The 25,941-nt window shown below is 60.8% G+C and overlaps 1 protein-coding gene across 2 annotated transcripts; it reads left to right on the top strand.

The window, feature by feature from the left end:
- The first annotated feature begins 1,717 nt into the window (after positions 1–1,717).
- Positions 1,718–25,750, top strand: SYT2 (synaptotagmin 2). Of its 2 annotated transcripts, none has more exons than XM_064399044.1 (9): positions 1,718–1,873; positions 16,786–16,967; positions 17,107–17,276; positions 18,580–18,696; positions 18,907–19,074; positions 19,226–19,393; positions 19,807–19,924; positions 21,125–21,258; positions 21,905–25,750. In XM_064399044.1, exons 2-9 carry the CDS (start codon positions 16,802–16,804, stop codon positions 22,109–22,111), a joined length of 1,248 nt encoding a protein of 415 aa, XP_064255114.1. In that variant the 5' UTR covers positions 1,718–1,873; positions 16,786–16,801; the 3' UTR covers positions 22,112–25,750. The 2 variants fall into 2 exon arrangements, with proteins under 2 accessions (XP_064255114.1, XP_064255115.1); XM_064399045.1 differs by lacking the exon at positions 1,718–1,873 and adding an exon at positions 8,260–8,278.
- Positions 25,751–25,941: the final 191 nt, after the last annotated feature.

Below are 25,941 nucleotides of genomic sequence, written 5' to 3'. Positions count from 1 at the left end.
TGTGCAAATCCAGTTGTTCCGCCTGCAGCAGAGCACGGTTGGAGGCTGCAGCACGCAGGGAGAGCCCGGTCTTCTCGCGGCGTCTCCAAATCTGTTTTCCCCTCCGGAGAGCGATGCTGGAGCAGGGACAGATGCTTCAGGAGCCGGTAATTAATGACGGGATGACGATGAGCTGTAAGAGGCTGCAGTGGCGCATCCAGGGCCAGGAGAGGGCTCTTCCCATCGGCTCCCGCTGCTCCCGCAGGGCGAGTTCACACGAGTTGGTTACGGTGGGTGCGGTCTCGGACACAGAGGATGTGCCCAGTGCGTGCACCCCGAGCTGCGCTGACTCCAAGCCCTGTGCGGGCAGCAGAGCAGGCGGGAGAGGAGGCAGGGGAGAGGCAGAAGGTCCCACACATGGTGACATGGGGAATTGCCACGGCGCAGAGCCAGAGGGATCTGTCCGAGCCCTGGGGCGACGGTGGGGGGAATGCAGAGGGACCACACGGGGATGATGCTGACGCTTAAATTTCAGACGGACTCCAGCGTTTGGAAACACTCAGACGCCGTTTTCAAGAGTGATGGCTAGGGGAGGAACCCTTCGGTTTCGGCAACCAGCCCCCCTGGGCGCTGCAGTGGGGATACGGCGCCATGCAGGGCCCTTCCCCTGCCCCCAGGATCCGGGGGGAGCTCCTGCCTGTCTCTGTGGTGTTGTCGGGGGCTGCTGCAAGGCTGGGAGGGGGTTTTGCTGCAGCAAAACTAGAGTGTGCAGAGGTTTTGGGTAGTGCAGCTCCCAGCTGTGCCGGGACCTCGGGATGCTCTCCCTGCTCCAGGCATCACCTCTCCAGAGTGTCTCTGGCTGGAGAAGCTGGAGCAGCCGGCCACCTCCCTGTGTAGTTTAGGTGCTCTGTCTGCGACACTGGGACCAGGGACTGCTGGAATGAAGGTGGTGGAGCCTTAGCTGGGGTGGTTTGGGGTGAGCCCACAGCGTCCCTGTCCCTGGCTCATGTATGGGGAGTAAGGAGTATCCGAGGGCTCCCTTTTCCCACTGAAGACTCCGTTGATGGGAAGGGGATCCCACAGCAGGGGCAAAACTGTCCCCCCACTGCCCTCTGCTCCCCGCCTGGGCTCCTCTCTTGAATCCCATCAGCTTTTTCCTGATGTTTTGGCTCTAAAACCAAAGCTAGGTTCCCAGGAGTCCTCTGGATCTGGGGGGAGGCACGGTGGAGGTGCCACCACCACAGCTGCCTCCAGCGCCTCTCTCCTGTGGCCGCAGCAGGGACCCGGCGGGTCCCCGTGGTGGTGACAGTGGTGGGTGACAGGCGGGCGGTGATCGGCGCAAGGTCACTGGTGAGAAGGGACCAGTGCGAGGCGATTGACGCGAAGCGTTTGGTGCTGGCGCCCAGGATTAGCGCCCGCTATGAGGAGCCTGGTGGCCGTCCCAGGTGTCAGTGCCAGTGCTGTGTGTGAGGTGACCCCGGCGCGGGGTGCCTGTGCCCAGAGCCCGTGCTCGGTCCTGATGTGAAGTGCCGGTGTGAGGTGACCCCAGTGGGGGCTTTCCGGTGCTCGGTGCCCAGTGTGAGGTGACCCCATGGGGTGCCCGGTGCGGATTCCCGGAGGCCCGCGGGCGGTGCCGCTCCCGTGCGAGCCCGGGGGGGCCGGGCGGGCCGAGGAGCGCGGGCGGGGCCGCGGGCGGGGCCTCCCGGTGGCGGGAGGAGCCTGGCGGAGCCGCCGCACGCGAGCCCGGAGGGGCCGGGGCTGCCGCAGCGCCGCGCAGGTCCCGCCGCCCGCCCGGCACCGAGCGCGCCCGTCCCGCCCGCCCCGCGCCGAGCGCTGCTCTGCCCGCGCTCGGGGCGCTCCGCTCCGCTCCGCTCCGCTGCCGCCGCCCCGGCCGGTAAGTGCCCGCCCGCACTCCCACCGAAGTTTCCCCCGCTGCCGCAGCGGCGCGGACTCTGCGGGACGGGGCTGCCCGAGCTCTCGTCGAGCCCGTCCCGGCGCCGCCACCCGAGGTGCGATCGTCCCTCGTGGGGTGGGATGGAGTACTCGCTGCGGGCACCGGGTAGTGCACCTTGCCGGGAGCAGAGCAGGGACCAGCGCTTTTCCCGGGAACCCATCCCGGGACACGGGTCCCTGAGTGCCCAACGCCCGGAGGCTGCCCTGGGGGGCTGCGCCCAGAAGGCGGCTGGGGACGGAGCCTGGAGGGATGGAGAGGGGGGCGGACAGTGGTGCAGGAGGCTGCGGAGCTGGCGGGGAGCACTCAGGGGCGTGGGGACCCTCCCGAAAGCGTGGGAGCCCCTGGGAGTGCGGGGCTACCCCGAGGATGCCGCGCGGGTCAAAGGTGCCCTCCGGGCGCTGCGGGATGCTCCAGCTCCTCATCCCTGCGGCTGCCCCGCAATGGGTGCCCTTGGGGTGCTGGCCCCGGGAGTGGCGAGGGCGCGGGGCTGTTCCCGCAGCATTGCGGGGAACCCACCCTGGTGCTGGGAACCCGGGGAGCGGCGTGGCCCCAGCGTGGGCAGCTACAAACCCCGCTGCACTGACGGCTTCTTTAGCGGCCTGGCCAAGAGCCAGCTCCAGACAGACCCTCCGTCTGAACTCCCCCGCCGTGGCTACACCATCTCCGGGCTCCTCTGGCACTCCCTGCGCTGGCTGGGTGCCGTCAGGGTGCAGCCGTGCAGAGGGGTTCGGTCCAGCGCCGGGGATGTCACTCTGGGGTGCCGCAGCCCTTGCTGTGCTCAGCACATCGCTGCTCCCCTCAGCCTAGTTTTAAAGAGTGATCCCAAAGGAGCTCTGCAAATTGCGCAGGGGACAGGCAGCGTTGCAAGGTGACTATGGCACAGGGAGGGGGGGGACACAAGTCTGTGTCACCCATTGCTTCGTGGTCTCCAACTGTATCAGTGCCTCTGTATTTCTCTCTGCACGGGCGCTCCTTGGCGCAGCGCTCTTCTGTCCTCCGAGAGAGAGCGGCCGGGGTGCTGCGGGGTGTCACCCACTGCAGAGTGTCCGACAGCCCAGCCTCTTGCGCTGTGGAGCTGCAGGGCGCTGCTGGACTCCCCGCCTGCTCCTCTGCTGCAGCAAAACTTCAGTCCTGAGCGCAGGCTGGCGGTACGCGAGCTGCTGCTGCTGCAGCGGTGTTACTCCTGCACGCACCGAGCGGCAGCGCAGCCACCGGCAGGAGTCCCCAGCCTGCTGCATTATTGCTCGCTAGCACAGTGCCTCGGCCGCACGCTGCCGAGGGCTGCCCGACCCCCGGGGCATCCCTGGGCATCCCCGGGGCTCTTCGCCCTTGCTGCGTGCGGGTGCTTTTGGCCGCAGGGTTTGGGTGGGAGAAAGTGCGGTTTGCGGTGGTCTGTGTGCAGGTGGAGTGTGACATCAAGGGGGAGGTGATACACCCAAGGTCATTGAGGCCAGCAGTGGCAGCGGGAGTCACCTGTGCTGCTCGAGAACAGCACAAACCCACACAGCACCCCAGTGCCCCCAAACCCGAGCGCCTCTCAGAGTGATGCTGTGTCTCCTCCTTGCTTACGGGTGTAATGCAGGGATGGGTCTGACCTTGCCCGATCCCCTGGCACCTTGCCCAGCCTCCCCTGGTGAGCACCCCTGCCCTGCTTGCTGGGAGCCAGCCTGAAGCCCTGGTGCCCCCGATTCTACTGGGCGAGGACACGTCCCTTGCTGCCTGTGAGCCAGGCGGTGGCAGTGGCACTGAGCAGCACCAGTGGCACTGAGTGCTGGCTCTGCACCCCACTGCCCACAGCACCCACGGTCCCAGAGGAGGGAGGACACACAAATACAGTCATATAGACCCTATATATACATGCACATGGATATATATATTATATATCCATGGCAGGGGGATTTCCAAAACTAGCCACTGTGGTGTTTGCCTCCGACTGCTCCCATGGGAGCTGCCTCCTGCTCCATAAGCCCCAGGGATGGTCACTGTGCTGGAGCTAGAGGCCATTGAAGTGAGCTGGGACTCCCACTCCCCCGCAGGTCCTCCCTCCAGTTCACCATGGTTTTGGCAAAGTCCCAGCTCTGGGAGCCGGATGACTGCGGCTCCTCATTACGACTGGAATTTCTCCTTCCCCAGGCTGCGCAGAGAGCTGCGAGCTGGCAGCCGTGATGTCCTCCAGCAGGATCAATGCCCAGTGTACAGATGGGACCCAGTGCCCACTGGTTTAAAATCCTGTATTTTTTAATTCCCTACTCCCAGCAGTGCAGCTCGGCACCGTGCCCGGCCGTGCTCCTCCTCAGCCTGGTGGCCACCAGCACCTTCCCTGTGCCAGTTATCTGGAGCCGCCGGGAAGTGCAATCGGCAAAAAGCTTTTGCCCTTGGCTGCGGTCGGCCTTTCCCTCCTGGATGATCACCCGGCTCTTCCCCGGCTCGTGCCCTCAGCTCAGCTCCTGCGTGAGCCTGCACTCCCCAAAGCGCTCTTTGGTTATTAGCCCTAATAATTGTGTTATCGCATTGACTGAACTGTTTCAGATGCCAAAGCTAATTTTGCTTTTCATGCCTTCCTTCATCAGTAATGGGATTTTGATAACATCACGCATCCAAAAGTATTGGATAAACTTGGCATAATTCCCCATTTATTAATTAAACCGTAAATTAGGCAGCGTGCGTCTGGAATCTGAATGCCCCAAACTGGTGTAATCCCGCTGCTGGGGATGGTGCTGGCCCTTTTCTGTCAGCCCTGGGGTGTGGGATCCTGGCGTCTCCTGCTGAGTTTGGGGGCTGCCACATCCTGGTGGGACCACCTGCTCCATTGCTTCCTGTGTGCTGGAAGTTGTGATGTTTCATCAGATCTGCTGTTTGGAGTAGGAGTTGTCCCTGAATTTAGCTGCTGGTCAGCAGTCAGTCTGGCAGGGCTCCCTGTTCCCCTTGGGGTGATTCTGCTGGTGCTGGTGCTTTGGGAGGGGTGACTGCAGCCAGCTCTGGCAGTACATGTGGCAGTGCTGGGCTGTGTCACATTCCTGCCATCTGGAGCCACATCCCACTCTCCCACACAGGACATTGTCTGACTGTTGCACTAAACCCATCCCCACGGGCTGGCTGTGCCTCCACTGGCCTGGAAGGCACTTCTGCCACTGACAGGGTGTCCTTCTCCTTGAGCATCTTAAGGAAAGCTGGTGTGTTTTAATTAATCTGGGGTGTTTTCTGCTCCCCAGCTTTTCCCAGCCCTGCAGGGTGCAGCAGATACTGACTCCGCTTGTGCATCCCTGGGGATATGGGGAGACCAGGAGCAAAGTGGGTGCTTGTGGCACAAGGTGTAGGTGGCTGCTGTAGGATGCGATGGGGTAGTCCGAGCCCTGAGTCTGGGCTGAGCTGGAGGTGGCCTGGGGGGACTGTCCTGCTGCCAGACACCTGGGGAGCTGTTTGGGGCCAGGCTGAAGCCATGGGCATTGGGAGTGTCTGTGAGTACAGGCAGTGTGACGTGCCTGTGTGCCAGGCTGGTTTGGGATCAGCAGAGCTGACATTCTGGCAGTGCTGGCATGGGATGAGGCATCCCTGACTCCTGTGAGCCTCACGCGGTGCCTCACACCACAGCAATTCCACCAAAACACCATCGAGGTGGGATCAGCCTCCAAACTGCTCAGCATCATCCCAGGGAGATGCCTCCTGCCTTCTCCTGCAGGACACAGGGTGTCCCTGGGGCATGCTAGGACTGAGGGCTGCTGGTTCTGGGGAACCCCAAGTGGCACCACAGCTCCCACTGGCCTCCAGCAGAGGATTCAAGGAAGAAAACAACCCCAAATTTCAGAGCTGTGTGTGGATTTATAAGCTCCCTGTGGGCTCTGTTGCTGTCTTTCTCTCTTTCCAGGGGAGTCCCAGGGTTTTCTCCTGGAGCTGAGGCTTGGCAGAGCTGGGTTAGTGCCTGGGATGAAGGTGCTGCTTGTGCCCACTGTGCCCATGCAGCATGGTGGCACCAGTGCCAGCAGCTTGGCACAGCCCCTGCCTGGTTCTGCAGTGAGCTGTGTGGGGCTGTGCCAGCTCAGGCACTGCTCTGTGCCACGGGAGAGCTGAGCAGAGACCTCCTGGTGGAGTAGTGTGGGCCTGGCCATGGGGAACCCTTGGAAGGGATGGTGACCACTAACACCAGTTTAGGAACCAGGGTGTTTTGCATCTGGGCTCTTCAGGTTTTTCCAGGGAGGAACACCCTTCTCCAGGATGCACTGGTGAAGCAGCTCCTCTGTGCAGCCCTGAAAGTGTGTGCTGTTGTGCTTGTACCAACAAAACACTTGGAGTCACATAGGGATGCAGTTCAGAGGGGCCAGGCAGGGACATTCAACCCCCCTGTGGTGTTCAGGGGCTGTGCTCATCACCCCAGCTGCGCTCCCAGCTCTCCCAGTGACATTTCTCCATCTGCACAAGGTTCATTCATGGAACTCAGTCCCGTGTCCTGGCCTTGGTGGGGCTTTGTGCCACAACAAAATCCCCTGGACTGCTGTGGTGCTGTATCCTTGATCCCATCCTTGTGCTTCCTCCATTCCCTTTGCCACCCCAAATGCCACAAGGCTGGAAGGCCCTGGGGACACAGAGCTCTACTCTCCCTCTGGGCTCTCTGTGCCTTGGAGCTGGGCAAGCAGCACCACCATTGCTCCCACAGGCATCCAGTCCTGGGGGACTGAGCTCAGGCTGACAGGGAGGAGGGGGATGAGCATTGCTGGGAGCTCCCCAGGGATGGGAGATGAGTTTCCTGGATTCTAACACCAGCCCATCAAGACCTTGTGCTTGGCTGGGAGCTGTGGAGATCTCCCTGGAGCCTCCCCCTGGAAATGGCCCCTCGTGGCTTGTGTCTGGGTTCAGCCCATGCTCTGAGCTGGGGAGCAGCACAGGGTGTGCACTCCCTGCTCCTGTCTGGGATCGATCCACGGTGTCTCAGACTGTGCCTGGAGCCACTTCTGGCTCTTCCCCAGGAGCTGACCTGGCTCCTTTTCTCTCCTCCCATGCTGATCTGGAGCCATCAGCATGGCACGGGGCCATGGCTGGGAGTGCTGGCAGTGTGGCTGTGGTGCCAGCAGCATGATGCCCACCCGGGAGGGCAGAACTTGGAACTCCTGGCTGTGTGGTGGCTTCCAAGTGCCAGGGCAGCTCAGCCCATCACCATCTGGTGCCCTATTTAGCTGCTCTCGTGTTGCCTTCAGAGCAAGACACTGCTGCCTTGGCATCACAGTGCTGGGGAGTGGGCTGGGCTCTGGCAGCACCTGGAACCTGTTTGTTGGGAGGCTGCTTTCCCAGGCCATTCATGGCTCTGTCTGCCAAGGGTGGACTGCTTGTGCTGCCTGGGGTTGGGGTGAGCCTGGTGGTTTGCTGTGGCAGTGGTCAGTGCCATATGGGATGTTCCATATGCCCTGCTGTCCTTGGCAGCAGCTGTGTCCCCACAGCTCAGGATGTGGTGTCCAGCATCCCCAGCTGCCTCTTCTGCCTGTGCCATGGTGGCACACGGCATGAGCCAAAACCCTCTGGAGAAAATGCTGGTGGTGAATGGTGCCTGCAGCCCCTGCAGCATTCCTGTGGGATGAGAGAGCAGTGCAGCAGTGATGGGAGACAGTGGGAAGCAGAGAGCCACAGTGGAGAGGGGGACAAGGTGCTCGTCAGTTCCTTTGCTGTTGGCATCCAAATTTCAGGTGGCAGTGGCTGTGGCAGTGTCTGCCCTGGCTCTGCAGGAGCCCTGGCGCCAGTCCCAGCTCAGCTCCCTTCTGCCCTTCCTTTCTGGGGCAGCTGCAAACCAGAGCCAGGCCTGAGCCCTTTACAGAAAATGGGCTTTGGGGGATCAGCACCTCTGGGTGCCAGGCAGGACTCTGAGTGCCCAGCAGTGGGTCCTTCTCTCCTCCTGTGTGGGCGCTGGCACTGTGAGCTGTCACTGCCCTCGTCCCCCATTTCTCCATGTTGCTGTTCTGATTTTAGAGGCAAAGGCACAGAAAATCCCTGAGCTGTCTCACTGGGCACCCTGGCACTGGTGGGTGCCAGCAGTGGTCCCCATGAAGGGAGGTGTCCATGGGTAGGGACAAACCCGAGTCACAATGTTTTGGGGGCCTTGCCATTGCTGAGAAGCTCCCCAGTACCTGCTGGTTGTTGGCTGGGGGGTCACTTTGCAGAGGATGCACAGGGGCGAGCAGGGCAGAGTGGGATCATCCCTTCCCCACATTAAATTTTAGGTGTCCATCCAGTGGGAGACTTCTGGTAGCAGAAGCTGATGGTTTGGCTTGGGAACACCAGAAGCCATCAATCTGGAACCCAGATGATGGACAAAGGCTGCCTTAAGGCTGCATTTTCTGCTAGACCTCGCTTGGTTTCGCTGTGAGTAACGCAGATCCTCTCTCATAGGCAAGCACTGGCTGTGAAACCACCATCAGTTTTAAATTTTTTATTTTACAAGCTCGCCCTCATGAGCTGGGGCTGAGTTTTCTTCCTTGAGACCAGGAGCTCCATGATGAGGAGCCCAGATTCCAGCCGTGGGGCAGTGAGGCAGGAGCTCATCCCGAGCTGGGCAGTGTGGTGCCCTCCTCGGATTACTCATCCCTGGGGAAGAGCCTGTGGCTGGGGCTGCTGAACCCCAGCAAGTCGTTAGTTTAATTAGGGAGCTGGTGGGTGCTGAGGCCATGAGTGGAGCGTGCTCTGGTGGGAGGAGGGTGCTGGCCAGCTCTGGTCCCATCCAGAGATGCTGCTAGAGCCTGCAGGATGGGGAAGCAGTGCTGGGAGTCCCAGTGAGGTCTGGTGGCTCTCACTGGCACACTCAGAGATGGGGGAAGGCTGAGCTTCAGCCCTGCTCTGGGATTTCCTCTCAGGATGCTGCTTCCCATGCTGTGCCTCAGTTTCCCTTGGAGAGTGGGGGTGTCTGGCCAGCAGCACCTGCTCCTACATGGGTTTGGGGACAGGAACACGTGTCCCTGAGAGGGTGATGTCTCAGCAGCTCAGGTTCTGTGGTGTCACTAGCTACAGGAGTATCCTCACCCCATCACACCCCTCAGCTGTAGGAATACCCTCCCCTGAGAAATGTGGAGCTGGGGGAGCAGAGACTCCCCTTGCCCTCAGCAAGGATCAGGGTGGGGATATGGGGGGATCCTGGGGGAAGGCACTCCCCAAGCCCTGGGAGCTGCTCTGCCATCCTGGGTGCTGAGGGTCTCATCTGGCACTGCTGATGCAGCTGCTGTAGTGTTGTGCTGGGGCTGGAGAAGGGGAACAGGGATGAGATTCCATGGTTTTGCTCTGTTGCAGAGTCCTTTGCACCAGGGTCCTGCAGCATCTCCCCACCCAGCTCCCCTTCCCCTCCTTCCTCCCTCATCCTTTGGTATGGTGCCTTCACACATCCTTTGCCAGGAGCTCTCTGTTAATTAAATGACCATTAGAAGCCAAGTCATGTTTTTGCCTTAATTAGAGTCTCCTGTCTCACCGCTGTGAGCTGAAACTCCGGCCCAGCATGTCCCTTCTGTGTCCCAGTGCAATGGGAGTGCTGGGGAGCCGGGGCCGCCGTGCCCGGCCGAGGGGTGCCCAGGCATTGTGCCAGTGCTTCCCAGAGATGGGATCTCCCCCTCCAGCTCCTGACCCCAGAAGCAAAACATCTGTTGGTATCAAAATCCAGATGGGGCACTGCCAAGTATCTCAGCTGTAGTCTGGAATCTCTGCTTGGCCCCGGGCTGCACTGCAGGATTGTGCGGGCTCTGTAGGGCTCAGGCTTCCCTCTTGCATTGGGGTGGGAGAGGTCTTGCCTTGAACCTGGCTCGGGATTTTCATTCATGATCATCCAAGCCCAAGCCCTGGCACACGGCAGCACAGTTTTTGGGGTCAGCTCCTCGTTTGTGGAGGTCCGGCGGGTTCCCACATCCCTGTCCCAGCAGGACAGCTCAGACCTGGCTCTGCCATCCCCTAAAGGAGCAATAACTCATCCCTCTGGCCCACGGCCACCCTTTGTTAGCTAACGAGCCTCCTCCAGATCGGGGTCATCCCTTCGGGCTGGGGGGTCGGAGCTGGGACCCCCTGTACCTGCCTGCCCACTCCCAGCCCATGCTCGGTCAGCACTGGCTGCTGCTAATTGCTGCCTCAGCCTCATTAATCTTCACTGTTGCTGTTCCTGCTCTCCATCATCCCCGCGGCCTTCACCTTCCTGGAGGGGAGAGGTTCCTGCTGCTGGAGAGGGGAGGTTCCTTCTGCCCCTGCAGAGGAGCAGCTGGATTCCCCAAAAGCCCTCACCCCGATGGGACTGAGCTCGCTGTGCTGCCGTGTCCAGGGACATCCCGGTCCTTCTGTGCATCCCCAGATTCTCACCCCGGGTCTGGTCCTTTGCAGAACATCCTGGCTGACGAGAGGTCCTCAAAGCCCCCCAGCCAGTGAATCCCCCCTCCATCCTTCCCCATCCCACCCAGACAGGGAGCTGCTGCTGGGGCAGTGGATACCCCTGATGGGACCAGCTCTGGAGAAACCCCCAATCCCCTTTTGTGTGCCAGGTGCTGCAGCAGCGTGTGTGTGGGGGGGTGGTCTCTGGGATGGAGTCTTTATGGAGGAGGAGGGATGAAGGGCTCAGGAGGGGGATTTTTCAGTGTCTAAACTGCTTTTCTGTACACAAGGGATACCCTGGGAATGGGCTCCAGCCTGGGATTTACATCCCACCAGACCTTGGGGTGGTGCCGGCAACGGAATGCAGCAAATGGAATGTGTACAAGGGAGGGGGACACCCCCACCCCCTCTGCTCCCTAAAATCAGTGATGGAGCCAGGGGGGTTCACACCAGGAAGGGCTGCTTTGGAGCTCAGGGCAGTTTCTTGGGGTTCAGTGTCAGCTTTACCGGGGGAGGGGGATGGACACCTGGGGCGAGTCTGGGGGCTGAGCCTGGAGGGAGCTCGCTGGATACAGCTCTGGGGGGCTCCTGGGCCAGATGTTTGCAGCTGGGGGACACTGCCTGAGGGCTACAGGGTAACACAGTGTGGGGTGCAGAAGGGTTTTAGGGGCTCTGAGGGTGGTGCAGCATGCAGGTGCAGGCATGAAGCGGGGCTGGGGTGACAGATTAGGGGGGCTGGGAAGTGCTGCAGGCACGGGATATGGGATGTCCTCTGGGGGTGGGGTGCTGCAGTGGTGGATTTGGGTGCTGCACTGAGGGCTGCAGGATGAGGCATTGGGGGCTGCAGGGGGGTGCAGTAGGGGAGAAATTCACCGTGGGGGTGATGGGTTTGGTGGGGTTCAAGGCTACACACTTGGGGGCTGGAGCAACATGGAGCAAGAGAAAGCCCTGTGGGTGCAGAGGGGGCAGCTGGGGGGCTGTGGGGGCCCCCACCCCGCAGGGGCAGTGTAGTGGAGGTGCATGGGTGATGTGCCACCCTTGCCACCCTCTGCCCCTGTGGGGTCTCTGCAGCAGCTGCTGAGCTGAAGCCTGTCCTGCTCCATGGGGAGCTCCTGGTGGGTTTTTTTGATGGGAGGAGGGGTGCAGTGCGTCCTACCATTCCCATCAACCTCCTCTGATGGGTGCTGCACCCCACGGAGGGGCAGGGGGATCCCCAGGGACCAGCAAGGCAGCAAGGGGTCCCTTCTTAGCCAGAATTTATTCATGATGCCATAACCCACGCTTGTTCTTCGGCCAAGGACTGATAGAAATGGTTAATTATAAGCCTCATATTTTCTTTATGTCCCTAACCTGCGATCTTGGCGGGGGGTGACGGGAGCAGTGGGGGTTGGCGGGGAACAACTCCAAACCAGGCAGGAAAAAAGAGGAAACTTGAAGAACGGCAGCGAGTGCTCGGCAGGGGCAGCCCGGCAGGGTTTGGGTGGGGTGGGGATTGCGGGGGCCGAGCTCCCTTCCCACCGCACCGCCGGCCGCTCGGCTCCTCGCCAGCGGCTGCCGCAACTTGCAAAGAGGAGGGGAAAAAAATTGCAAAAGGAATGAGAAAAAAAAAACAAAAAACCCGAAGCAGGCAGCGGAGCCGGAGCAGGACTGCAATGCAGTGCCGCAGCCGTGCCCGCACGGCCCCCGCCCGCTGCCGGGGGAAGGGGCAGGGGCTGGGGCTGGGACAGGGGCAGGGACAGGGACAGGGGCTGGGACAGGGGCTGGGGCAGGGGCTGGGACAGGGACAGGGGCTGGGACAGGGGCAGGGGCTGGGGCTGGGACAGGGGCAGGGACAGGGACAGGGGCTGGGACAGGGACAGGGACAGGGACAGGGACAGGGACAGGGGCTGGGACAGGGGCTGGGGCAGGGGCTGGGACAGGGGTTGGGACAGGGACAGGGGCTGGGACAGGGACAGGGACAGTGGCTGGGACTGGGGCTGGGACAGGGGCTGGGACAGGGAGAGGGACAGGGGCAGGGGCTGGGACAGGGGTTGGGACAGGGGCTGGGGCTGGGGCTGGGACAGGGACAGGGGCTGGGACAGGGACAGGGGCTGGGGCTGGCACAGGGGCTGGGACAGGGACAGGGGCTGGGACAGGGGTTGGGACAGGGGCTGGGGCTGGGGCTGGGACAGGGACAGGGGCTGGGACAGGGACAGGGGCTGGGGCTGGGGCTGGGGCTGGGGCTGGGACAGGGGCTGGGACAGGGACGGGGGCTGGGACAGGGGCTGGGACAGGGACAGGGACAGGGACAGGGACAGGGGCTGGGGCTGGGGCTGGGGCTGGAGCTGGGACAGGAGCTGGGATAGGGACGGGGGCTGGGACAGGGACAGGGGCTGGGACAGGGACAGGGACAGGGGCTGGAGCTGGGACAGGAGCTGGGACAGGGACAGGGACAGGGACAGGGGCTGGGGCTGGGGCTGGAGCTGGGACAGGAGCTGGGACAGGGACAGGAGCTGGGACAGGGACAGGGGCTGGGGCTGGGGCTGGGGCTGGCACGGGCCCCTCGCACCGCCAATCTGCGCCCCGGGTGGAAACAGCTCTGCCCCCACAGCTGAGGGCTGGGCTGCCCGCTTGTGCCTGCTGGGCACACGGGATGTGCCCGGGGACGCCCAGTGAGGCGGTGGCACATGGGGGACTGGGCCCCGGAGGTGAGGGGACATCCCCAAGATCACTCTGCCCGCCTGCCTGCTCTCCGTGCCCCACACGCTGCCCCGCGCCCGGCCTGCCCCCACACACTGCCCTGCCCCGCCCTGCCGGGCAGGAGGCAGAGCAAAGCCTGGTGCCCTGGCCTGGGGGCAGGATCAGCCCCGTCCCCATGGCAGGGCTCGGCTGGAGGGGCAGCAGCAGCAGCGGCTCCATTGGCTGGCTCCCCGCAGGCGCCTTCAAGGGCCTCAGTTTCGCCCGGGCCTCAGCTCTGCCGGGGCCCGGTGAGCGCCACAAAGGAGCAATTAGTGATGCTAATTAGGTTGCCCGGTTCAAAAGCACCCCCTCCAGCGAGGCCTGGTGCTGCCTGCAGCCCCCAGCCCCGCGGAGGCCCCCAGCAGCCCCCGAAGCAGCAGATCCCCGGCCAGGTGTCTGTGCTGCATCGCTGCCCCACAGCCCCCGGCACCCAGCTCCTGCCCGCTGGCACTCGGCCCTGGGTGGGTGTGTGCCAGCCCTGCACGGGCCGCGGGCACTGCCTCGCTGGGTGGGGGCACGCACAGCCACGGCTGGCTGCTGGCAGAGCCACACGGGCCTGCCCGAGCGACAAAACACAGCCCGGGCAGGGGTGCACAGCCCCGGGCACACACACACAGCCCGGGCACTCACACACTGCCTGTGCATTCACACGCTGCCCATGTGTGCACTCAAACACAGCCCGGGCACTCACACACTGCCCATGTGTGCACTCACACGCTGCCCATGTGTGCACTCAAACACAGCCCGGGCACTCACACACTGCCCATGTGTGCACTCACACGCTGCCCATGTGTGCACTCACACACAGCCCGGGCACTCACACACTGCCCATGTGTGCACTCACACACTGCCCGTGTTGTGCACTCACACACAGCCCGGGCACTCACACACTGCCCATGTGTGCACTCACACACTGCCCATGTGTGCACTCACACACTGCCCATGTGTGCACTCACACACAGCCCGGGCACTCACACACTGCCCATGTGTGCACTCACACACAGCCAGGACAGCTGTGCACAGCTCCGGGCACAGCCCTGGGCATACACACACAGCCTGGGCACTCACACACTCTCTGTGCACTCACACACTGCCTGTGTGTGCACTCACACACAGCCCGGGCACTCACACACAGCCCTGGGCACACACACGCAGCCCGGGCAGGTGTGCTCACACCTGTGCACAGCCACGGGCACATGCCCAGGCATGAGCATTCACACACACACACACACACACACACACACACACACACACGCCGTGCACGAGCGTTTACATACCCTGTACACGTTCACACACACACACATTCATACCCTGTGCATGTTTGCACACACACACACACACACACACACACACACCCTGTGCACACACATTACACAAGCATTCACACCGTCACACATTTGCATGTCCCATGCACACCTGCTTGCACAAGTGCACGGACACGCTTGCACCTCCATTTCCACCCGTGTGCAGACACGCACGGACTCTCTCCGTGCACATGCACGGCCCTTGCACACTGACGCCCACCCAGCTCGCTCAGGGGTGCACAGCCTGCCTGTGCCCGTGCCCACCGTGGCACCCGCGGCTGCAGGGCACTCCCGCTGTACCGCCATCCCGCTGGATGGTGGCTCCGCGCTGCAGGAGCAGCACCGAGATCATCGCATCGCGGGGCTCTGCTGCCCCCCGGGCAGTGCTGGCACCGGCGACCGAGGACCGGGAGGACAGGCGGCTCAGCCAGGTGCCCCCCTGGGTGCTGCCCACCTCGTGTGGCAGCTTTGGGTGCAGAGCGGGTGCCTTGGGGTGTGTTGTGGTGGGGTGCAGCCCTGGGTCTCCCACCTCCTGTTTTCTGGGGAGCTTGCAGGGGGTCAGTGGCCTGGACCCCATACCCTTTGTCCCTGGGTGCAGGGCAGAGCCAGGACCCCTGCCCCAGACCAAGGGGGCAGGATCCAGCACTCGGAGGTTACCTGCAGCAGCCTTTGGTTTCCAAATCCTGTCTCTCCTCCCACCCACCCTGGTGCACATGGGTAGTGATGGGGACAAACCTCTCAAGTGGTGGGGACAGACCCAGACACACAGCCAGGTCTCCTCAGCTGCTGGAAGATTTGGGGAACCTTCAAGGCCCTCAAGATCAAATAACCCTCAGCTGGCTAGGGGTTAAATGCAGCAGCTCCTGGTTCATCCCAAGAAGGATGTAGGATTGTGGGGAACCTCCAGCATCCTTCTCCAGCCCCCCAGTCCAGCTTTCAGGGCTAGGTGATGCTGATGCTGGTGTTTGGGCTGTGACAGCCCCTCGCTGGGGTGGGAAGGTGGCTGTGGCCAGGGGTGAGCAAGCTGCAGGCTTGCAGCAGGGACCTTGTCTAGGTGGGAGTCACATAATCACATTTTGCTGTGTGAAGGGCTGCCTCTGCCTCATGGGGGGCCCCCCTAGACCCCCACACCACATTCCCCTGGGAGCAGTGGTGCAGCAGGAAGGTGTCCAGGTGTGGAGCCACACTCTTGGTAATTCAGAGCTTGATTCACCTGCGAGGTGCCCAGAGACACACAGCAGTGTCAGTTTGGGGAAGCAACACCTCCAGGTCTCTCTGGCTGCCTTTTTTGAGGTGAGAACACTCCTTTCCAAGTTCTGCAGGAAAGGCAGAGGAGCACCTGGCCCCAGGGGATGATGCTCTTGCCGAGAGGCTTCTGAGGGTGAGGAGGAAAGAAGAGATGCAAGGAAAGGGGTGCACTCAAGCCACAGCTCATCTGCCTCCAGAAACTCCCTTCTGGGTTATCAGTGATCCTGCTGGTCTCTGCTTCCCCTGCTGGAGAGCCTGGTGCTCTCCTTAACCCCCCTGGCACTGTGCATTCCCTGACATTTTTTCCTGCTTTGGTCTTCTCTTGCAAGCTGCTTTCTCATGGGGTTGTGGGGGCACTTTGGGGCTGGAGCTGGGGTTGTGGGGGTACTTTGTACAAGGTTTGCCTGCTGGAGTCAAAGCCACATTTACAAGACCATGGCTGTCCCCATCCTTGGCAGGTGCTCAGACCCAGCTGGGCTGGGGAGGGGGTGCAGAGCATGTTGGGCTGTTTTGGAGCCCTGGCTGTGACCTGAACACCTTCCCTTGCTCCATGGAGGAGCAGAGCTGGCCAGGGGAGCCCTGTGGGGTTGGGAGGTGTGGCACCCAGGACATGGTACCTGTGACATGGGAGTTGACCCACTGACCCTGCCACTGCTGTGTGGAGGCAGCTCTTCCCGGCTTCCATCCATCCTCAAAATGTGCCCTGCCAAAGCTCCCTGGGGGCTGGAGGAAGAGCAGTGTGTTACTGCTGTTCCCAGACTTGGAAGCTGCCCTGGGGCTGGGAGCAAGTCCTGAGGGTGCCACGCCAGTGCTGGGTCCCTGTGGGTGCCCCATGCCTGGGGTCCCTGCCTGAGAAGAGGAGGAGATGGGAGGGCTGGATTTGTCCCAAGTGACCTCATTCTTCTCTCCTGGGGATGCAAACCCCCTCCCCTCATCCCAAGGGGCCTTGCAGGTGAACTCCTCCCAGGAGTGTCCCCATTGTCCCCAAGAGGCTCGGAGCTGGCACTATCATTGATGCAAGGCTGGGTGATGTTTCCAGTGACTTTGGAGGTGTCAGGGACCAGGAAACCCAGGGGCCAGCTGAGCTTCCCACGGCTTGTGAGGGGTCCAGGTGACCTCTCACAGCCACTGGGTCTGTGCCCCTCTAGCAGAGGATGGGGTGTTGTGGTGCAGCCCTGCTGCCCACGCAGGTGCTGTCCTGGGGACACTGGGGAGGAGTGGGGCAGCAGGGAGCTGTGTGACCAGCGAGATGATGTGTTCCAGGAGCCCCTGACCCACCATGACGTTCAAGCAAGCATCCATGATGGCCCCAGAGGCCACGGCCAGCACGCTGCCCATGAGCACGATGGAGAACTCCACTGAGGCTGCGGGGCCGGGCGAGAGCAAGGAGGACATGTTCACCAAGCTGAGGGACAAGTTCATGAATGAGCTCAACAAGATCCCCTGTGAGTAGCTCCTTTCCCAGGTGTTTCCCTCCTGATGACCTCCCCACCACACTGGTCCCAGTACAACCTGTGGAACGAGGTTTTTGGGTGGCTGGGAGGGAGCTGCAGGGCTGACCACGACACTGGCTTTTGCCCACAGTGCCACCCTGGGCCCTCATCGCCATTGCAGTTGTGGCTGGACTCCTCATCCTCACCTGTTGCTTCTGCATCTGCAAGAAGTGCTGCTGCAAGAAGAAGAAGAACAAGAAGGAGAAGGGCAAAGGCATGAAGAATGCCATGAACATGAAGGACATGAAGTCAGGCAACCAGGTGATGTCCTCCTTGGCTTGGCCAACAGCCCTTCTGGCTGAGTTATGGACTGTGTCAGAGCACTCATGGATCAGGCAGCAGATTGGGATGGAGCCACCAGGACCCTGGGATGGGACAGTGGAGCCAGGACCTGAGACAGCAGCACTGTCCTCTTCCAGTGTCTGGTGGCCCAGATGGACCAGGCTCAAGCTGGCCTGGACCTGCCAGTGCTTCACCTGAGCCAGGAAATGTTGATTTAATCCTACCTCCCTCTGGGTCAGACTCATTTCTCTGAGCCTTTAGCTGAGAGTGGAGGCCCACCAGGCCAAAACACCGGGCAGTTTGGGATCACCAAAATGTCTGAGGTGAAGTGGCAGGTGCTGGTAATTCATCCTGGTGGCCAGCCCAAGGCAGGCTTTGGTACCCACAGGCTTGGGGCCACCCCAGCCATTTCAATGGCCTTGACCCGTGGCCATTTGGAGGGGGTGGGAGAATTTGGGTATCTGCTCCTTCTCTTCAGAGCCATGTGGGCACCATGGGCATGCAGACAGGGCTGGAGCAGGAGAGGGGGAGGTGTGAGGTGGGACTCCCCACTGCAGAGCGAGGGCTGCGTCCTGGGGGCTCCGCAGATGGTGCAAGCCCTGATGCCCCACCATGCCACGGTCCCTCATGTCTGTGTAACGTGTCTCTCTTTGCCCTCGGTGCCCTCGCTGCCCTGCCCTGGCTGCCTCTCTGCTCTGGGACACCCTCCACGTAAGTGGCACCATGAGCCTCCTTCTCCATCATCCTGGGCGGGATGGGGGACTGGGGACACATCAAAGAGGGGGCAAGGAGCTGGGACTCCCACCCCCTGGACTGTGCTTGGAGAGGCAGGAAGAGGGGTGGATTTCCTGGGGACAATCTATTTCTGAGCCTACAAAGCCTGGAAATGGCCCTGATAAGCCCTTAGCTCTGGCTGTAGTGCTCCTCCAAGCATGGGCTGGGGGGCACAGGACCCACCACCTGCAAGCACCAAACCTCCTCCACTGCAGTCAATCCCTTGTCCTGGCACCCCTGGCAGCCCCCTGTCATTGTGGCTGGACCAGCACTGGGGCCCCCCCGGGAGCTGCGTGGCTGTGGCACAGCCAGTGCCACCCCCAGCCTGCTCTGTCCGTGCTTCATGTCCCCAGCACGTGGGTCTCCTTTCCTCTGCTGGGGAGAACCTGGGTGTTGAGATGCCAGGAGGGTTGGGGTGCTGAGGTGCCCAGAGCTGTGGGGCTGGGGCTGCTGGGCTGTGACTGTTCTGCTGAGCTGGACACCTCGGCTGCCATTGCAGGACCAACAGGACGACGATGACGCAGAGACGGGTCTGACAGAGGGGGAAGGTGAGGAAGAGGAGAAGGAGCCAGAGAACCTGGGCAAGCTGCAGTTCTCACTGGACTATGATTTCCAGGCAAACCAGGTGATGGAGGGGCTGGGGCTCAGCTGAGGAGTGGGGTTTGCCCAGGGGGTGTTGAGAGGAGGACAGGTCTCTGGGAGGCACATGAGGGAAGTGGAGCTGGGTGGGTGCTGTGTCATAGGGAGTCCTGCCCCATGTTGGACTGGAGATGAGCCCTTGGCAGCTGCACTGCATGGCTGGGCTGTCTCACTGAGGACTCCTCTGCCCTTCCAGCTCACAGTGGGGATCCTCCAAGCTGCTGAACTGCCAGCTTTGGACATGGGTGGCACCTCAGACCCCTACGTCAAGGTGTTCCTGCTCCCTGACAAAAAGAAAAAGTATGAGACCAAAGTGCAGAAGAAGACCCTCAACCCTGCCTTCAATGAGACCTTCACTTTCAAGGTGAGCCCCTGCATCCATTACACAGGACCTTGTCTCCCACTCCACTCCTTCCCCCTGGCTGTAGCAGTCCTGTGTGCTGACTCTCCTTTCCAGGAGCAGTGGTCCTGGCTCAGGGTCCCCCTTGCAGCCTGGTTGTTGTCCCTTGGTGCAGGTGCCCTACCAGGAGCTGGGTGGGAAGACGCTGGTGATGGCCATCTACGACTTCGATCGCTTCTCCAAGCACGACATCATCGGTGAGGTGAAGGTGCCCATGAACACAGTGGACCTGGGCCAGCCCATCGAGGAGTGGCGGGACCTGCAGAGTGGCGAGAAGGAGGAGGTGAGAGCCAGCCTGCAGCCAGCTGAACCCCTGCCTGGGGGCCTGGGATGGGGGCTGGTCATGGGGTGAGCTCTGCTTTCAGGGCCATCCCACAGCTCTGAGTCCTGATCACTGTGGGGTCCCATCGGGGCACCATGAACATCCTGGCAGTCATTACTGGGATCTAACCTGTTGTTCCTCTGTGTGAAAATGTTTCTATAACAAAAAAATCAAGACTATAAAATATCTCGAGTGCTGTGCTGGGCCTAGCTTGTCCTGGACCCTGTGATCAAACTCTTGTGTTGGTGCACAGGGTGCCAGCTTGTGCCTGGACTGAGCAGGGTTTGGGGAGAACTGCATGTGTGATTGTGTCCAACCACTGGAGTCCCAGGCACTTGCAAGGCTTTGATCTCCCCCCTTGCTCTGCTTGGCAGCCAGAGAAGCTGGGAGATATCTGCATCTCCCTCCGGTACGTGCCCACGGCCGGGAAGCTCACTGTCTGCATCCTGGAAGCCAAGAACCTGAAGAAGATGGATGTTGGGGGCCTCTCAGGTGGGTGACTCAGAGGCAGCATCCTCCTGCCCTGCTGGGGGCTCTCAGCATCCTCTGTGGGAAAGGACTCTGGGGCCACCTGTCTGGCAGAGCTTGGGAAAACCCCCAGTGCCTCCTCATGCCTTGGAGGCAGCCCCAGGTCTGGCTGGGGGTGAGGGGAGGTGGGCATGGGATGCGTCTCCAACTCTTGGGAAGGACCCTTCAAATTTGGTCCCCCAGGATGCTGCAGGACCTGGGTGCTGAAAGTGCTCCTCTGCCATTTGCTCCTGGTCCTCGTGGCCGGGGACCTCGGTTGACAGCATGTTTTGTGCTTGAAGTGTTTTCCCAGTCCCATACTGGGGCTGAGCTCTGTGCCCAGGGGTCCTCAGCTCTCTCCAGATGTGCTTCAACCACAACAAGAGCAGTACCTGCATGGCTGGAAGGACTCAGCTTTATTGTGGGCTTTGCAGCTCCAGAAACAGGGGTCAGGCCAAAACCCTCCCATTGTCACTCACCTGACAGGCCAGTTGTCACTCTACTGTCTCCTGCCTTCCCCTGCTGTGTCCACAGCACAGAATCCCAGAATCATTACTGTTGGGATAGACCTTCAGGACCATCAAGTTCAACTTGTGCCTGGTCCCTACCTTTTCATCCAAACCAGAGCACTGAGTGCCATGTCCAGGCATTGCTTGGACAGCTCCAAGGATGGGGACTCCACCACCTCTCTGGGCAGTTCCAATGCCTGACCATCTTTTCCATAAACAAAGTCTTGATGTCCAGCCTGAACATTCCCTGTCTCAGCTTGAGGCTGTTTCCTCTTTTCCTGTCCCTAGTTCCATGGAAGTAGAACCTGACCCCCCTGGCTGCCCCCTCCTGTCAGGGAGTTGTGGAGAATGAGAAGGTCCTCCTGAGCCTCCTTTTCTCCAGGCTGAGCTCCGTAGCTCCTTCAGCCTCTCCTCACTCTCCTGACTCTCCAGACCCTTCCCCAGCTCTGCTGAATGCAGAAGAGCTCCATCCCTTGGCCAGCTCCCACAAATCTCCAGCCCAACCATTTTGTCTTTGGCATCCATCCACAAACCTCAGTCTCAGGGCAGTCTCTCCCTCATCCTGAGCTGAGCTATCTCCTGGGCCCAGGAGGTATCCCAGGGTATCCCCAGTGGTATCCCCAGTGGTATCCCCAGGGCACCTCAGCCCTGGCTAATGCCCCATCTTGACCCCCAGATCCCTATGTGAAGATCCACCTGCTGCAGAATGGCAAGAGGTTGAAGAAGAAGAAGACCACAGTCAAGAAGAAGACCCTGAACCCCTACTTCAATGAGTCCTTCAGTTTTGAGATCCCCTTTGAGCAGATACAGGTTTGTCTGATGACTCCTCTGGGATGGCAGATGTCCTAAAGCTGCCTGAGCCCTCGTCCCAGCCTTCCCAGCAGCCTGAGCCACTCCTGCTGAGCTCCTGGTCTGGTTACCCAGGACATTATTCCAGTCTCATCTGGGGCCTGGGCTGATGCTGAGGGCAGCTGGTGTGGGGGCAGAGGTGGGAGGCTGGGCAGCGCCCATGGGAGATGAACCCCAACCCAGATCACAGCTGGAATAGGGCTTTCCTCTGCTCCCGACCCTGCAGTGCTCACCCTGAGCATAACAGGATGGTCCTGGGGGCATTCTGGACTCTTGGCCACTGCTCTCTTCCCCTCCATGTCCTGTGCAAGTCCCTGCACGTGTCCCTTGCCCCTGCCCAGGAGCCCACAGCTCTTGCCCAGCCCCACACCATGCCTTGGTGACCCTTTCCAGGTGAATCAGCTCAGGATGAGCTGGGACCCCACTGAGCTCTGCACTCCTCAGAGAAGGACATGAAGGAAGCAGGGAGTGGGCTCTGCCCCAAAATGGGCCACAGTGGGGCTCATCCTTGGGGCATCCCTGGGGCACCCTGGGGCACCCTGGGGCTGTGGAGCTGTCATGGCCACTGCACCTTCCCACCCCTCTAAAAAAATGTTTCCTCCTTTAGAAAGTGCAAGTGGTCATCACAGTGCTGGACTACGACAAGCTGGGGAAGAATGAAGCCATCGGCAAGATCTTCACGGGCTTGAACTCCACGGGCACGGAGCTGCGGCACTGGTCCGACATGCTGGCCAACCCGCGGCGGCCCATCGCCCAGTGGCACTCGCTGAAGCCAGAGGAGGAAGTAGATGCAGCTCTCGGCAAGAACAAATAGGCAGCTCTGCCGGCCGGCGCGGCGCTGCGGACACTTGACCCAGAGCTACTGATACCTCAGTTCTGCAACCTTCCTTTTGGTTTTTGTTCTAAGCTGAAATGCCCTTCGATGCCTCTGGAAGGGTATCCAGGCAGTCCCAATAGCTTCCAGGGGAAGAGGTTAAAGACATGGATGGTTCTTTTTGTTCTTCAGCATCGCTCCCTTCTGCTGCATGTCCCATTGCCTCTGCTCGCCATCCCTTCCCAGTGCAAAGCCAGCAGCACGCCTGGGACCTTCCCCAGCAGCTGTGTCACCAGCCTGCAGCATTCCTGCCACCATCCTGCCCTTGGGATCACGTGGGGAACTGTGGAACGTTGCGTGGAGGTGATACTGGAGCCTGATGGTGCGAGATGACCAGACCCACTGTGCTTGGTTGGGGCATGACCAGCAGTGAGTCAGAAAAATGGTGCAGAACACCCTCTGAAGAGACCTGGGTGCCTCCCCCTGGCCCTCCCCAAGGAAGGCTGAGTGCCCCTGGCCAGCTCCAGGTTTGGGTTCTCTGAGGAGAGGCTTGCAGGGGCCATGGATCCTGCTGGGGTGGTGGGGTGCCAAGCCCTCAGTGTTGCAGCAGGAGCTGTGGAGGCCAGTCTGGGCACAACGATCCTCAGGAGGGCTGCTCCAAGGAGACACAGGGGGAGATGTGGATGCACCAGCAGCACTGTGTGGATCACCACCAGCAGCAGCACCACAACCTCTGTTTTGTCCCCAGAGGGGCAGCGCTGGGTGATTTGCACCTGTGTCCCACCATGCTTGGTGAATCCCATAGATCAAAATGCTTCCACGAGGCAGGTTTACAATGAGAGGTCTCCAGATGTGATGGGGGTAACCCCCCAGAGCTGAACCAGGTGTCTCCCCAGAGACTGTCCATCGCATGTCCCATCATTGCTGTGGGTGCCTCAGCCTCGGGACAGCCAGGGGGCCATGGGGAGCTCCAGCCCCACCACCTGCTGCAGGTGGGGATGGCAAGAGCAAGCCTGGGGCCTGGGGCCAACAAGGGACCAAAGCCCCTGACCCCCATGAGCTGTTACTCCCCACCAGGCCATTGGCTGTTAAACCCACCCCATCCTGCTCCCCTTGGGGTATAAGCCATATCCACGACCCTGACAGTGGCTAAGAGCTTCTCTAGGCTACTTCTCCCACTGTTCCAGAAAAGCCCCTGAGCCAGAAAGCCAACACAGCTCTCTGCAGCTGGGAGAGGGTCCAGCCCTGCCCAGTTCAGTCCAGTCTGTACTGGAGCACTGATGTTAGCTCATGTCCCTGTCCCAGCTCCAGCTCCACAGCAGCCTCACTTTGTCTCTGCTCCTTTTGGCTTCCCTGGACTCAGTGTGGGGGTTCCAGCACTGCAGCAGTGAAGGGCTGAGCCCAGGGATGTGCTGGCACTGGGGACACTGCTCTGGGCTGGGACCACTGCTCTGGGCTGGGACCAGGTCCAGGGACACAGTGCCAAAACTGAGCTCATCCCAATGCTGTGGGATGCTTTAGCAGCTCCCGCAGCTCTGACTTCCCGAAGGGCATCCTGGCCCTCTCCAGAGGTGGGGAGATGATGGGAAACTTGGTGGCAGTCACTGGGTTTGAAACTTGGCTCAGGGGGTTCAAATGGACATGGGGACCAGCCCCTGTCCCTGGAGGGCTGTGCAGCTCTGGGACAGGTGCCCAGGGCAGGACATCTCCATCTGTGGGAGGTTTGGGGCTCGGATGGCCGAGCTGCAGTGTGGGAAGGGGATGTTGGACAGGGACCTCTAACGAGCACCTCCACCACCACTGTGGCTGCACTTGGCCCATGCCCTGGTGAAGGTGGCACCGGGGCCACGCTGGGTCTGCAGGGGTCATCCAGCCAGTGGTCTCTCAGGGCCATCTCCAGCTTTAATTAGTCCCTTTTCCTAATGAATGTGTCAGTATCAACAGAAGGGGTCCTGCCCTGCCCCTGTAGCCAAAGGGAGAAGAAGTCTTTGTTTGCTTTTAATAATGGGGAGCTGCAGGGGGGCCGATGCCCCATGGTCAGGAGCACTGCTAGGACTCAGTCTCATTTTGGGGTCCATCCAGGTGTCGGGGGCAGGGGGGTGTGGGGTGTATGGGGGCATTTGCCTTACATGCAATGGGTTAAAAGAAGAGGAATTAGAAAAAGCACTGAAATTCTACTGTTTGCAGCCAGCGAGTGTGCATGGCCCCGCAGCCTTCCCAGGGAAGCAGGTGGAGGTGTGTACACCTGCACATCTGCACACCTGCACATCTGCACACCTGCACATCACACCTGCACACCCCAGATGCACCCCCTCCTGTGTGCTCCCCTCCACCCCTCTGCCCCCAGACCCACCGCATCGGCCGGGGTCCGGAGATCCAGGCCAGGAGTGCTCATCCACCCTGGCTGCTTTCCATTCAGACTCTTCAAGCCTTGGAGGGGGAAGACTGTGACTTTAATACATGATTTAATTTTTTTTTTAATAAAAAAGGGAAAACCAACCAACATCCTGAAGCCATCTGCGCTGCCTCTGACCCGCCCCTTAGCTGTGTGTAGGTGAATTATATGGAGACATAGCTGTATATACCACGAGCAGTGCATGTGACGCAGCCACGTAGCAGTAGCAGCATGGCCCCAGCCCGGCGGCTGCCACCCTCCCAGCGCCGCCGTCCCCATCTCCGGCCTCCCGCCAGGGAGGAGGCGGCCACTACCAAAACCCATCGCTCGAGAGCTCTCCACCGCCCTGATTTTTCCCCCCCAGTTAAAATGAAAATCCCCAATTAATCATATAAAAGAAAATAATGCCAAGAAGCAAAGCATGCCAAGCCCGACCCGCCAGCGGAGAGTGAGCTCTCACCGACGCGGCCGTGGTGTCCATGTGTGTCGTGTTCCTGTGTCTTGTCACGTTTGTCCCATGGCCGGGTAGCAGCTACATCGTGGCTTCGGTGTCCTGTGTCGCGTTGGTGCATCTCACCGTCAGAGCAACTTTAGAAGCCATATTAGAGCACGGTGCACCGGGACCCCACAGGGACAGGCCCACGGTGAGCCGTGACCCCTTCCCCCCATGTGTCCACGTCCCCCCGGTTTCGTGGGGCTCAGGCTGCCAGGAGCCGCAGCGGCCACCGCCCTGCTGGCCTTGGGTGCCGCTGTCACGCCGGGCGAGGGGACAGGACAACGCTGGGCACAGATGGGATCGACCTGCTGGTGGTGAAAAGGCTTTTTGGAGCAATTTGGGTTATTTCTGCCATGTCCGATCAGTGGTTTCTGTTTTGGGGACGAGAGCTGGCACTTCCCTCTCCTGGTGGCACCGTGGAGCAAACCCAGCTGTGCCATGGAGATGCTCCCCGGGTTAAAAAAGGAAGTGAATCCACGAGCCTTGGCAACAGGCTCGGGTTCCTTTCCTTTTTTCTCCCGATCTGGGACAGAGGAGCCAGCTCCTTTGGGAGTCGCAGGCTCGGCCACTCTCGGCCCCGCAGTGCCGGCCCCGCTCGGACCGTCCCAGCCCCGCAGCGCTCGGCTCCGGCGGAAGCTGCTTTTAATGCCCCTTCCCCTCGTGTGGACTCTGTCGTTCTGTCTCTGATTGTTTGATGGTTATTTTGTAATGATTTACGTCTCCTTATTAAAGAAATGAGCTGAAAGGAGCTGATTCCCTTCTGGTCTTGCTGCTGGGGCTCACGGGGCATCCGTGGTGAGGGGCAAGAGCCAGGGCAGTGAGCCCAGGGATGATGGAGGGATGGAAGTGTGGGTGGAACCCCACAAGGGCCCAGGTTCCCCAAAGCACGGAATCATGAAATCACTTAGGTTGGAAAGGTGCTCTAAGATCATGGAGCTC

This window comes from Passer domesticus, chromosome 25, assembly GCF_036417665.1.
Source record: "Passer domesticus isolate bPasDom1 chromosome 25, bPasDom1.hap1, whole genome shotgun sequence".
Classification (NCBI taxonomy): domain Eukaryota; kingdom Metazoa; phylum Chordata; class Aves; order Passeriformes; family Passeridae; genus Passer; species Passer domesticus.
This window is presented reverse-complemented; position numbering and strand designations above follow the sequence as displayed.

Coding starts and splice junctions, on each gene's coding strand:
- SYT2 (XM_064399044.1), top strand. CDS start 16,802: ATGACGTTCAAGCAAGCATCCATGATGGCCCCAGAGGCCACGGCCAGC. Junction 19,075..19,225: donor ATGAGACCTTCACTTTCAAG/GTGAGCCCCTGC, acceptor CCCTTGGTGCAG/GTGCCCTACCAGGAGCTGGG. Junction 19,925..21,124: donor GGATGTTGGGGGCCTCTCAG/GTGGGTGACTCA, acceptor CTTGACCCCCAG/ATCCCTATGTGAAGATCCAC.